Consider the following 13,311-nt stretch of genomic DNA (forward strand, 5'->3'; position numbering starts at 1 on the left):
CAGCCTCAAAATTTCTGATTTGCAGGTGAGAAGTTCGCTCTCTTCTCCCTCTCCCTGTCTGTCGCTCTCTCGCACTAGCTCTCTCTCTCTCTGTTGGGCCCGAGTCCAGGTCCCGCACGCTCCAGCGCCCGGCCCGTTCAGACTTTTCACCCCGCCTCAGAGTGGGGGGAGCAGCCAGAAGCCTGGCCGCTTGCCCGCCGCGCAGCCTCTACTATATAAACACACATTGGAGTCTCGCTTTGCGACTTGAACTCACATTGAGAGACCGTGTGTGAAAAAGAGAGAGAGGAAAAAAAGTGAGTGAGTGGGAGAGAGAGAGAGAGAGAGAGAGAGAGAGAGAGAGAGAGAGAGAGAGAGAGAGAGAGAGAGAGAGAGAGAGAGAATGAATCTTTAACTTTATACCATCAGAAAAATTCAAACACATCCACAATACTTCAACTCAGGGGAAGCTGCAAGGGAGTTATTATAGCAGGGCGATATAAGTGCTACTGTATTCTGCGAATATATAAGATTTAAAAAATAATAATAATTGTATTTAAAATACACAGTTTTTTTACTATTATTTTTATTGGCAAATTATATATATATATATATAACTTTTTTTGGAGTCAAAACTTTTTATATATAAATAATTTAACTTACAACAAGTGCATTCTTTTCAAAACGTTTCTTTTTTGTATTTAACTTCATATGGAAAATAAATACTCATAACAAACTAATTTAATATATACCTGTTGATAGATACAATTATAGATACAGGTTATGAAATATATTGTGTTTAAAGAAGAGGCTTGCCTTAATACATGCCTCAAGCTAAGATGATGTTTCTAATAATCCACCTCGGATGCGCAAGGAGTTATATTAATCATTTTAAACCCTAACTGCTGACTAAATTTAAACACAATAATATTAATAATACAAAAATAATAATAACAGAAAGCATCGATTTTTTTTATTTTGGCTATTTTTGTTTTATTTTTTATTCTAAACAATACATTATTTTCACGAAGGATGCAAAATACAAGGTGACTTTTTTAAATACACACACACACACACACACACATATATATAATACACACACATATATATATATATATATATATACACACACACACACACACACATATATATATATATATATATATATATATATATATATATATATATATATATATATATATATATATATATATATATATATATTGCTATGTTGCTTGTGGTCTCAGGTACATTGATACATTTGTAATGCTTTGAAATCCCTTTTTTTGTGACATTTTTAAATCAAGAGAAGTGATCCAGGACTCCTCAGCCAGCGTCACCATGCTTTTTGAAAGTTTTGACCTGGTGTCTGTCCTGGCCACCGTCGCCGCTTGCCTGGTGTCAATGGCTCTCCTGCTAGCTGTATCCCAGCAACTGTGGCAGCTTCGATGGACATCCACTCGGGACAAGAGCTGCAAACTGCCCATCCCTAAGGGCTCAATGGGCTTCCCCGTCATCGGAGAGACGTGTCACTGGTTCTTCCAGGTAAGAAGGACGTCCTTTCTTACGGGCTCCTCTGAGTTTCTGTGTTGAGTCGCTGCCTGTCTGTCTGCCCGCCTGACTTTCTCGACTGCGCGGCAGCGGCAGTGTGTTGCACCGCACGCTGGTTCATTCTGTCCTAGGTGGTCCGGGGCAGCTTGAAAGCGATGGTGATGGCTGCCACATGCAATTTGTTAGCGAGACTGATATATTGATTTCTGCTGTCGGTAAAACCTTCTCAAAGACTTAATGGTGTGTAAAACTAATTAAGACCATCCCGTGGTTATCTGTTGTGTTTTGTTTGCGCCTGTCATTTTCTGGTTTATTTTATGTCAGTTAGCTAAATTGTCGATTATTATTATTATTATTATTATTATTATTATTATTATTATTATTATTATTTCGTATAATGCGCATTTACTCCTCTGTGTTGTGCGCGGATATTTATTGTGCTTAATTTCCAGCAACATTCAATTAATTCGTAATTAAATAAATATGTGTTATATTAAGTCAACATTTCAGCAGGTCAGCTGCCTGTCTGCTGTGTAGCTATGCTGTAGTTTTGGGTAAATCAGAAACGCTACATTGACAGTTGTTACAGATGTATTTCACAGTTACAATTGCTGTTTCAATAAAAATGAGATATATGTCGATCTGCAGCACATGTGGTAGCAACATACCCAGTGATGGTATTCTGATGAGTTGTTCTGCTTGATCTAGCCCACACCTGACGCATGTGGTGACGCAGTTTTTACATTTCGCGCAGGTTATGAAGATTAAGATAAACAAACACATATAAACATATTAATATAAGCTGTGTAGTGTTAATAGTCACAGTGTCATGTGTCATATCGGGTTATACAGTAAAAATGAACACCACCACTAATTAGCTGTCTCTGGCGGTGTAGCGATTGATACGGAACCCTGCGTTTAAAGGGGCATTTGTCTAAGCTCCCCAAACTGCCGGCCAATTCGCACGCTTCGCAAGGTTAGGGTACATTCTATCAGATGTGTACTGTATTTAAAGGGGGTTTTAGTCAAATATTTGTGTGAATTATATTACATAGTAGCCTATGTATGTGTAATGTATGTATGTATGTATACAGCTAGGGCTAAAAGTGTTGCATCACCTAGAATTTTAGGATTGAGACATAATTAACAAAACAATAGCTTTTATTTAACATCATGTAATCAAATAAACTACAAAATGATATTGCCAAAGCCTACCGGAAGCCATAATAGTAGTACAGTATTTAGATTTCAAAATGTCACATTTTTCATTTGTTCTCAGAATTACCAAGCGGTATGTAATTCAATGTGTTCATGTAACATTATTCAGTCGATTTCATTCAAAGCATAATTAGTTAATTCTCTGGGTGAACACTTTTGGCCACAGCTGTGTATGTATGTATGTATGTATGTATGTATGTATGTATGTATGTATGTATGTATGTATGTAGTGTGCAGTGCATACTAGCATACTTTAAAGTGTTTAAAGTTTACCTAAGTAAGATGCCAGTTTTAATTATTTCGTTTATTTACATTCTTCTACAAGAATGGCTTTACTGTACCTCAATATGACACAGACCCTGTATGCACCTATTATCATTCAATCAGTTTAGGGGCAGGTAAGATCTGAACTGGTTACCTTGCCCTTTTCAGAGCAATTGTGTGTGTGTGTGTGTGTGTGTGTGCGCATGCGTGTCTGTGTGTACTCAGGCATATGCGTGTATGTGTGCGCTCAGGCATGTGTGTGTTTGTGTGTGCTCAGGCATGTGTGTGTTTGTGTGTGCTCAGGCATGTATGGTGCATGTCTGTGTTCTCAGGCGTGTGTGTGCTGAGGTGTGTGTGTGTGCTCAGGAATCAGTGTGTGTGGGTGTGTGTCTGTGTGCGCGCTCAGGCGTGTGTGTGTGGTTGTGTGCTCAGATGTGTGTGTGTGTGCGCTCAGGCATGTGCCTGTGTGTATGCACAGGAATGTGTGTGTGCTCAGGAATGTGTGTGTGTGTCTGTGTGTGCTCAGGCATGTGTTGTGTGTGTGTGTGGTTGTGTGCTCAGGTGTGTGTGTCTGTGTGTGTGGTTGTGTGCCCAGGTGTGTGTGTCTGTGTGTGTGATAGTGTGCTCAGGCACGTGTGTGGTTGTATGCTCAGACGTGTGTCTGTGTGTGCTCAGGCGTGTGTGTGTGGTTGTGTGCTCAGGCATGTGTCTGTGTGTGTGGTTGTGTGCTCAGGCATGTGTCTGTGTGTGGTTGTGTGCTCAGGTGTGTGTGTGTGGTTGTGTGTTCAGGTGTGTGTGTGTGGTTGTGTGCTCAGGCGTGTGTGTGGTGTGCTCAGGCGTGTGTGTGCATGTGGTTGTGTGCTCAGGCGTGTGTGTGGGTGTGTGGGTGTGTGTGTGTGGTTGTGTGTGTGTGTGTGGTTGTGTGCTCAGGCGTCTGTGTGTAGTTGTGTGCTCAGGTGTGTGTCTGTGGTTGTGTGCTCAGGCGTCTGTGTGTGTGTGGTTGTGTGCTCAGGCGTGTGTGTGTGGTTGTGTGTGTGTGTGTGTCTGTGTGTGTGGTTGTGTGCTCAGGTGTGTGTGTGTGGTTGTGTGCTCAGGCGTGTGTGGTTGTGTGTGTGTAGTTGTGTTTATGTGTGTGTGATTGTGTGCTCAGGTGTGTGTGTGTGTGTGGTTGTGTGCTCAGGCATGTGTGTGTGTGTGGTTGTGTGTGTGTGTGGTTGTGTGCTCAGGCGTGTGTGTGTGGTTGTGTGTGTGTGTGGTTGTGTGCTCAGGTGTGTGTGTGTGGTTGTGTGCTCAGGCGTGTGTGTGTGTGGTTGTGTGTGTGTGTGGTTGTGTGCTCAGGTGTGTGTGTGTGGTTGTATGCTCAGGCATGTGTGTGTGTGTGGTTGTGTGCTCAGGCGTGTGTGGTTGTGTGTGTGTAGTTGTGTTTATGTGTGTGTGTGATTGTGTGCTCAAGCGTGTGTGTGTGTAGTTGTGTGTGTGTGTGGTTGTGTGTGTGTGTGTGATTGTGTGTTCAGGCGTGTGTGTGTGTGGTTGTGTGCTCAGGCATGTGTGTGTGTGGTTGCGTGTGTGTGTGGTTGTGTGCTCAAGCGTGTGTATGTGTGTGTGGTTGTGTGCTCAGGCGTGTGTGTGTGTGGTTGTGTGTGTGGTTGTGTGTGTGTGGTTGTGTGCTCAGGTGTGTGTGTGTGTGGTTGTGTGTGTGTGTGTGGTTGTGTGTGTGTGGTTGTGTGCTCAGGCGTGTGTGTGGTTGTGTGTGTGTGGTTATGTTTGTGTGTGTGTGGTTGTGTGTGTGTGTGTGTGTGTGTGTGTGTGGTTGTGTGTGTGTGTGGTTATGTTTGTGTGTGTGTGTGTGTGTGTGTGGTTATGTTTGTGTGTGTGTGTGTGTGTGTGTGTGTGTGTGTGTGTGTGTGGGGGGGGGAGGATTGTAAAAGTAAAAGTACTTGCAGTCGATGTTGCCTGGAATGTTATGTACTGTATTACAACTTCTAAGGTAGTTAGGTGTACCTTAAAATGACATGTGCCATTTAAAGGAGGGGCCAAGTAGTTGTTGATGGATTGACATAACCATTAATTTGCAAATTCCCGGAAGTCTTACCTGAAAGATTTTCAGCTCTGAAGAGCTAACCCAGCTTTGATTATTGCTCCGTAGACCTGTCAGAGTCAGGTTCCCAAGCAGTTACAGTAAAAAGAAAATCAAATAAAATGGTTCAGGTTGCACAGAACACACATTGCAAATATAAGAGAAAGTACAAAAGATGTACTAAAGCTAATAGTAGCTAATGAAAGCTAAAAACCCAACACATGCAGACAAAAAACGAAGAATGCACAATTTTCTCTGAAATAACTTGAAACTGACAAAAGTAATTGGCATCCACCATTGTTTATTCCATATTTAATAGAAATCAGACTTTGCTTTTAATTTTTTATTCAACATAATATTGTAAATAAGAAAACAAATGAAAATGGCATGGACAAAAATGATGGGACCGCTAACCTAATATTTTGTTGCACAACCTTTAGAGGCAATCACTGCAATCCAACGTTTTCTGTAACTCTCAATGAGACTTCTGCACCTGTTAACAGGTAGTTTGGCCCACTCTTCCTGAGCAAACTTCTCCAGCTGTCTCAGGTTTGATGGGTGCCTTCTCCAGACTGCAAGTTTCAGCTCTTTCCATAGATGTTCGATAGGATTCAGATCAGGACTCATAGAAGGCCACTTCAGAATAGTCCAATGTTTTGTTCTTATCCATTCTTGGGTGCTTTTAGCTGTGTGTTTTGGGTCATTATCCTGTTGGAGGACCCATGACCTGCGACTGAGACAGAGCTTTCTGACACTGGGCAGTACGTTTCGCTCCAGAATGCCTTGATAGTCTTGAGATTTCATTGTGCCCTGCACAGATTCAAGGCACCCTGTGCCAGGCGCAGCAAAGCAGCCCCAAAACATAACCGAGCCTCCTCCATGTTTCACTGTAGGTATGGTATTCTTTTCTTTGAAAGCTTCATTTTTTCATCTGTGAACATAGAGCTGATGTGACTTGCCAAAAAGCTCCAGTTTTGACTCATCTGTCCAAAGGACATTCTCCCAGAAGGATTGTGGCTTGTCAATATGCATTTTAGCAAATTCCAGTCTGGCTTTTTTATGTTTATCTTTCAAAAGTGGAGTCCTCCTGGGTCTTCTTCCATGGAGCCCACTTTCGCTCAAAAAGCAACGGATGGTGCGATCAGAAACTGACGTACCTTCACGTTGGAGTTCAGCTTGTATCTCTTTGGCAGTTATCCTTGGTTCTTTTTCTACCATTCGCACTATCCTTCTATTCAATCTGGGGTCGATTTTCCTCTTGCGGCAGTGCCCAGGGAGGTTGCCTACAGTTCCATGGACCTTAAACGTCTTAATAATATTTGCAACTGTTGTCACAGGAACATCAAGCTGCTTGGAGATGGTCTTGTAGCCTTTACCTTTACCATGCTTGTCTATTATTTTCTTTCTGATCTCCTCAGACAACTCTCTCCTTTGCTTTCTCTGGTCCATGTTCAGTGTGGTGCACACAATGATACCAAACAGCACAGTGACTACTTTTCTCCATTTAAATAGGCTGAATGACTGATTACAAGATTGGAGACATGTGTGATACTAATTAAAGAAACTAATTAGTTTGAAATATCACTATAATCCAATTATGTATTATCTTTTCTAAGGGGTACCAACAAATGTGTCCAGGCCATTTTAGAATATCTTTGTAGAATAAGCAATAATTCATCTCTTTTCACAGCTTCTTTGCTTTATTCTATGACATACCAAAGGCATGCAAGTATACATGATAAAATAGCTTTTAATTTCATCACTTTTCAGGAGGAACGAAGCATTATTTCAATGAGCTGTAAGGGTACCAAGAAATTTGAGCACGTCTGTAATTTCACATTCAGGGTTCAGTGTGCAGCATTATCATTCTGTTTGCATGGTATTTCTCAGACTGGATCTGAAGCCACTCGCTCTCTTGATCTGTGGGCTGTTCAACTGTAACAGTGCTGTTAGTATCTCACGGAAGTGCTTTCCTTTCACTTGCAGGGAGCTGTTTCCCCACGACTCTGTTAAGAACTCATTCTTATCTGCTGCCTGCGTGGGTCTCCCATCACAAAGAGCATTCCAAAACAAGGGGCAAAGCATAAAAGGGGGAAAGACTGTTTCAACCTTCTTGTATTCAGTACGCTGAATGAGAAGTATACAGTCAAACTGACAACGTTCTTCAATTTATCATTTGATTTCATTTGAATTGTATTGAGTTTTTTTTTTTTATAGTTAAGATAACATCTGATTTACAAAGTCGTTCTTGAAATAAAATGTGTTTCAGTGCAGTACCCTGCTGTATTATTTTCTACCATTCCTACAGATGATGTTGTTTTGAGTGCTTTTTAAACATGACTAGCTGCCGTGATGATGAACGTCTGTCCTGTTAAACACAACAAATCTGTGCTTCTATTTAATATTGTTTCCTTTCATACTGACCTCATTCTGAGAGACCCTCTGCTATCCAGTGAAGAAGAATTGATTATTTATAGAAAGACAGGAGGACCCAGGAAACCCCAGGATAGTGTAGAAACAGCAGTGTTAACAGAACAGGCATTCCAAAATATCTGCTTTACATATCTGGAATGCACATTTCACACACTATTCATGCACTATTCCCAATTCAGTCAGACCACCGCTGGCTTGCACTGATCTGGCTCAGTTCCCAAAGCGTGTGTTTCTAGTAGCCCCCAGCACAGTGGAACGTGGTCTCCATCACATTGTAATCACCACCTTTGCAGACGCTATTATTTGTTTGTTTAACAATGTACTCCCGCTTGAAGTTTGTACTATTGCTGGTTTGACCCCACTAAACCACAAGCCTGAACCCTTGTCCCCAGCTTGTTAGGCTAGGAGTAACTAAAGCTAATTTAGTGACATGGCAGGCCTCCAGATCTTGATTGTAGCATTAGGCAGACACAGTTCATTAGGATGCAGCTTGACTTGTAGTCCTTGTGTGGGAGGTTACCAATAACAGCTCCCTCGCAGCAGCCAGACAGGCAGATTGCTGCTGATCGGGGGGGAGTTGCACACGGGGTTTGCCTCCAATTTTATGAATGAGCTCTTCATCCATGCTGAGGCTCAATAGCACACTGGGGTCTGTTTTAGAAAAATACCTGAGACGTTTGACACCCATTGGAGACTGTAGATTTTATGTTGTTTCCAAAATGTTTGAAACCATATTGGGTACTGGGGATTAAATAGATGGAATACCCCCAGGCCAGTGAGCTGTGATTTACTGAGTAAACTTTTGCATCAAACCTGATATGTTATTATACCCACTCACATCAATTAGCATCAATGCTTACGCTTTTTCCTCTATTGCAAAAATACAATGCACAACTATCTATACATACATCTCTTATAAAGTGCTCCTGAAAAAGTGCCGCCTAAGAATTTGAGATATTTTGCTTGTCAGACAAGAATAATGTTCCTATTGATATTCTAATGATGTCATACCTGTAGTCTTGGGTTCAGTCTGTGGCCTGGGTTGATTGAGCCTACAGCACTGTGGCAGGGTGGCCTGGCCCGCTGTCCAAGGGGTTGCCAATTCTGGCTTGTTATTAATAACACCTCCACGTGGGTCCTGGGCTCACAGTGCGGTCTCAGAGCTCCACTGCTGGAGGAGGGGATGTTGTCACTAGCGCTGGGAACCCCTCGACAGTCTGATCGCATTGCCCGTGCTAGCTCTGTGTGTGCCACAGGAACAGAGAGCAGCTCTTGCTTTCTTTAAAAGATTGACCAGATTAAGAATTGGCTGGCACTGTGGTCCAATGCCCCAGCGTTCACTTATGGAAACCAAAGTTTCCTCAAACAACTCCTGTTTTAAAAGACAAAACAGCCACATAATGAGGCCTGGCTTTGCACAATTACAGGCTTTTCACAACGGAGGCCCCAAGGTGAATATCCATAATGCTGTACAGCGGTAATCTCCCTACTAAATCAGGCTGTACAGCGGTAATCTCCCTATTGAGTCAGGTTGTACAGCGGTAATCTCCCTACTGAGTCAGGCTGTACGGCGGTAATCTCCCTACTGAGTCAGGCTGTACAGCGGTAATCTTGCTACTGAGTCAGGCTGTACAGCGGTAATCTGTACTGAGTCAGGCTGTACAGTGGTAATCTGTACTGAGTCAGGTTGTACAGCGGTAATCTGTACTGAGGCTGTACAGCGGTAACCTCCCTACTGAGTCAGGCTGTACAGCGGTAATCTCCCTACTGAGTCAGGCTGTACAGCGGTAATCTCCCTACTGAGTCAGGCTGTACGGCGGTAATCTCCCTACTGAGTCAGGCTGTACAGCGGTAATCTCCCTACTGAGTCAGGCTGTACGGCGGTATTCTCCCTACTGAGTCAGGCTGTACAGCGGTAATCTTGCTACTGAGTCAGGTTGTACAGCGGTAATCTCCCTACTGAGTCAGGCTGTACGGCGGTAATCTTGCTACTGAGTCAGGTTGTACAGCGGTAATCTCCCTACTGAGTCAGGCTGTACAGCGGTAATCTTGCTACTGAGTCAGGTTGTACAGCGGTAATCTCCCTACTGAGTCAGGCTGTACAGCGGTAATCTCCCTACTGAGTCAGGCTGTACAGCGGTAATCTTGCTACTGAGTCAGGTTGTACAGCGGTAATCTCCCTACTGAGTCAGGCTGTACAGCGGTAATCTCCCTACTGAGTCAGGCTGTACAGCAATGTTAATGGAATTAATAAAGAATTCGAACATACCTTCTTTTTATTCCTCCGTAACATCACTAACCCTTTATTCTCCTAAATTGCTTGCTTGACAGCAGGTACTCAGTAGTGTGCAGATGTATATGGAGGATGATGTCTTTCATTGTTTGATGAAATTAAGTGAAATAGACAGCCCTTTCAGTGAGGGTCGTGTTCAGCGTAATGGGTTTACACTGAAGAAGGAACAAGCCAAAACGTTTGTCTGCTTCACTCAGTTTCTTGTAAGCTTTACCTTTGGATTTTGACTGAGCAGTTTTATGATATTGGTCTGTGTTACATTGTCTGTTTTTATGTTTAGAGCCAAGTGTTGAGTTCTGTTAACTATATTCAAAATGCTGTATTGATACTGAAAAACTCTGTCTTTACATTTTTATTTTTCTTTGCTGAAAAACAATAATGATGCCTGTGAAATATACACCCACACATTATGTTGGTAATCAATACTTTGAAAAGTCCTGGTGGGATTATCAATATAATCGTATTGTACCGGTTATAGAAAAATAAATACATTCTAATCGGGAAATTCCTAAACCTGATCCCTATTTCTTAAAGTCAGTGTCTGAATTGACCCTTCTTAAGACAGCTTCATGGTATTTGTGTACTTTTCAGAATCTCAGAATAATATGCTTAAACTGAACTGAGTAAACACAAACATAGACACACACAAACACACATGCACTATATGCTGTAATATCATACAGTAGCAGTATTATTCCGTGTATATACTATACCCTTGATAGCCATGATTCCACGATGTACCTGCTTCACACAAACCCGGGCTGTGAACTCCTATGTTAGGGTAACCCCTGGTACTGATCTGAATAAATAGAATTAAAGCACTTTTTTTGTGGTGCTAATAAAAGGCTCATTTGTATAACATTTCCACTGCTGCACAAAGGCTACCTTTATGTGGTGGGAGTTTCGACCGGTGTCCAATTTATACAAAAATTTGTATTTTTAGTCTTGGACTCTGTTTGGAAGGAGTCTATGGAAAAAAAAGCAACCCCTTTATGGCACCCCTTAAAAAACTAAAAGAACGATTGAGTGCTGTATCTTAACCCTGTCACTGCCAGGCAGCCTTGCCCAGGCACAAGCAGGGTGTTGTTATAGAAGGCTGGGGGTTGTTTTTCAGCTCCGACACAAGCAGGGCGTTGTTATAGAAGGCTGGGGATTGTTTTTCAGCTCAGGCACAAGCAGGGTGTTGTTATAGAAGGCTGGGGATTGTTTTTCAGCTCCGGCACATGCAGGGTGTTGTTATAGAAGGCTGGGGGTTGTTTTTCAGCTCAGGCACAAGCAGGGTGTTGTTATAGAAGGCTGGGGGTTGTTTTTCAGCTCAGGCACAAGCAGGGTGTTGTTATAGAAGGCTAGGGGTTGTTTTTCAGCTCCGACACAAGCAGGGCGTTGTTATAGAAGGCTGGGGGTTGTTTTTCAGCTCCGACACAAGCAGGGCGTTGTTATAGAAGGCTGGGGGTTGTTTTTCAGCTCCGACACAAGCAGGGCGTTGTTATAGAAGGCTGGGGATTGTTTTTCAGCTCCAGCACATGCAGGGTGTTGTTATAGAAGGCTGGGGGTTGTTTTTCAGCTCAGGCACAAGCAGGGTGTTGTTATAGAAGGCTGGGGGTTGTTTTTCAGCTCAGGCACAAGGAGGGTGTTGTTATAGAAGGCTAGGGGTTGTTTTTCAGCTCCGACACATGCAGGGTGTTGTTATAGAAGGCTGGGGATTATTTTTCAGGTAGGGGTTGGAATAGTTTCTTTTGCTAAAGCCTTTGCAATTGTATCTTTCTGACTGTCTGTCTGTCTGTGTGTTTGTTTATCTGTCTGCATATCTGTGTAGCTGTCGTCCAACTATTTACCTGCCTATTTATGTGTCTGTCTGTATATCTGTTTGGCTGTTTTTATTTATTTATTTATTGCATTTTTATAGCGCTTCTTTACAAAAGTATCGCAAAGCACTGTACAGTACATAGCAGAAAAAAGAACAAACCAAAGCAGCAATTTTAAAGTTACATTAAAACCCACTAAGATAAGCCATTTTATAAAAGTGCGTTTTTAGTCTGGACTTGAAAACTGTAACGGTCCCAGCTTCCCTGACAAACGTAGGCAATGTTGATTTTGTTGACCCTAGGAATAACCAGTAGCCCCGCATCCTGTGATCTCAGAGTGCGGTTTGGAAGATAACTCCTGCAAACAACTAGATGCTAATCCATTCAGGGCCTTGTACGTTAACAGCAAACTCTTAAAATCAATTCTATACTGCACTGGGAGCCAGTGTAAAGAGGCCAAAACAGGGGTAATATGTTCACTTTCCCTGGTTTTAGTCAGAATTCTAGCAGCAGTATTCTGAACAAGCTGCATGTTCACCTGCATATCAATGGGTGTGTCTGTATGTCTGTCTGTTAATCTCCCTATCTATGTATGTATCTGTCTGTCTGTCTCAGGCATCTTAGGACCCATGTCTTTATACTCTGTCTTTAAATGAAACCATTCTGAACAAGTCCCATTCTATTTAAGAATGTCAAATAAATACACTTAAATACATTCCACGAATGCCAGTTAATTTTATTAGCAGAGATGAGATGAGATGAGATTGTGGAGACACTATTGTGTTTCATGTATTCGTGTGTTGTTTTTGGTTCGTTATTTTTTTTCTCTTATTGGAGGGAACCAGTAAAAATGGCTTTAAATTGGTGACCTATACCTTCATACCTAATCATTTCATTCTGGATTTGTTACAGAGCATTGTGTCAGGTTGAGGCCAGTTTGAGAGGCTTCTACAGTAGATTATGCAATGCCATTCATGGAATGTGCTGTTTCGACTTGCAATGTTGCTGTTCTAGTTCTCATCAGAATGTATGACTCAGTTATGAGGGGTGCACATACAAAGGGATTGTCAAGGGCTGTCTGCATTGTACTGTATTCTGCAGCTTTAAACACAGCATTTAACACATTCATGTTCTATCAGATGTTGGGCATGATTCCCTTAACATTTAATCCTGTGCTAAATTTGTACACAGCTTTTATTTTGTGTCTGTTCTAGTTTGGGCATTGCAGAGGACAATCCCAGACAGGTTTCTGCTGTAAAATGTCGATGGGAGATACATTCAGATCAGTAAACTAACCCAGGATGTGGAGGCAGGAGGAGGGGGAAGGGGACCTACAGATAATCGTACCAGAATATAACAATCGAAACATTGCACGTCTCATAATAATTAAGTGATTAAGCACAATATAGACCATTCAGCTGACAGAAGAATTGTGTTTTATATGACTAATGTTAGAGAAAAGCAGCAGCAGGTCTTGTTAATGCCATCATAAAGGTGTTGACTGGAGGTGAACATCGTTATGCGGTGGAACTGGCAAACAATGTGTGTGTTTATCTCAGCGGGAGTCAGACCAGTGAGAGAGGAAGCAGGGTTTGCAACTCAGCCACACAGACTCGGCTTAATACTAGGAAACTTGCTTTGACTTCCTGGTGCATTATCACTTCCTGTGTTCCGTGTCAGTTTCAATGCAA

General features: G+C 42.2%; 1 protein-coding gene across 2 annotated transcripts in view; it reads left to right on the forward strand.

Moving 5' to 3' along the window:
- Nucleotides 1-232: 232 nt before the first annotated feature.
- Nucleotides 233-13,311, forward strand: part of LOC117421122 (cytochrome P450 26B1) — a 32,098-nt gene continuing 19,019 nt past the window's right edge. Inside the window, exons 1-2 of one of the 2 annotated variants that reach the window (XM_034035085.3) lie at nucleotides 233-296; nucleotides 1,287-1,524. In XM_034035085.3, coding sequence (XP_033890976.1) covers nucleotides 1,321-1,524 — 204 coding nt within the window. In that variant the 5' untranslated portion in view covers nucleotides 233-296; nucleotides 1,287-1,320. Of the gene's footprint in view, nucleotides 297-317; nucleotides 1,026-1,286; nucleotides 1,525-13,311 lie in introns of those variants that run through there. The other variant, XM_034035084.3, reaches the window with a different exon arrangement.

This window comes from Acipenser ruthenus, chromosome 1, assembly GCF_902713425.1.
Source record: "Acipenser ruthenus chromosome 1, fAciRut3.2 maternal haplotype, whole genome shotgun sequence".
Taxonomy (NCBI): Eukaryota; Metazoa; Chordata; class Actinopteri; order Acipenseriformes; family Acipenseridae; genus Acipenser; species Acipenser ruthenus.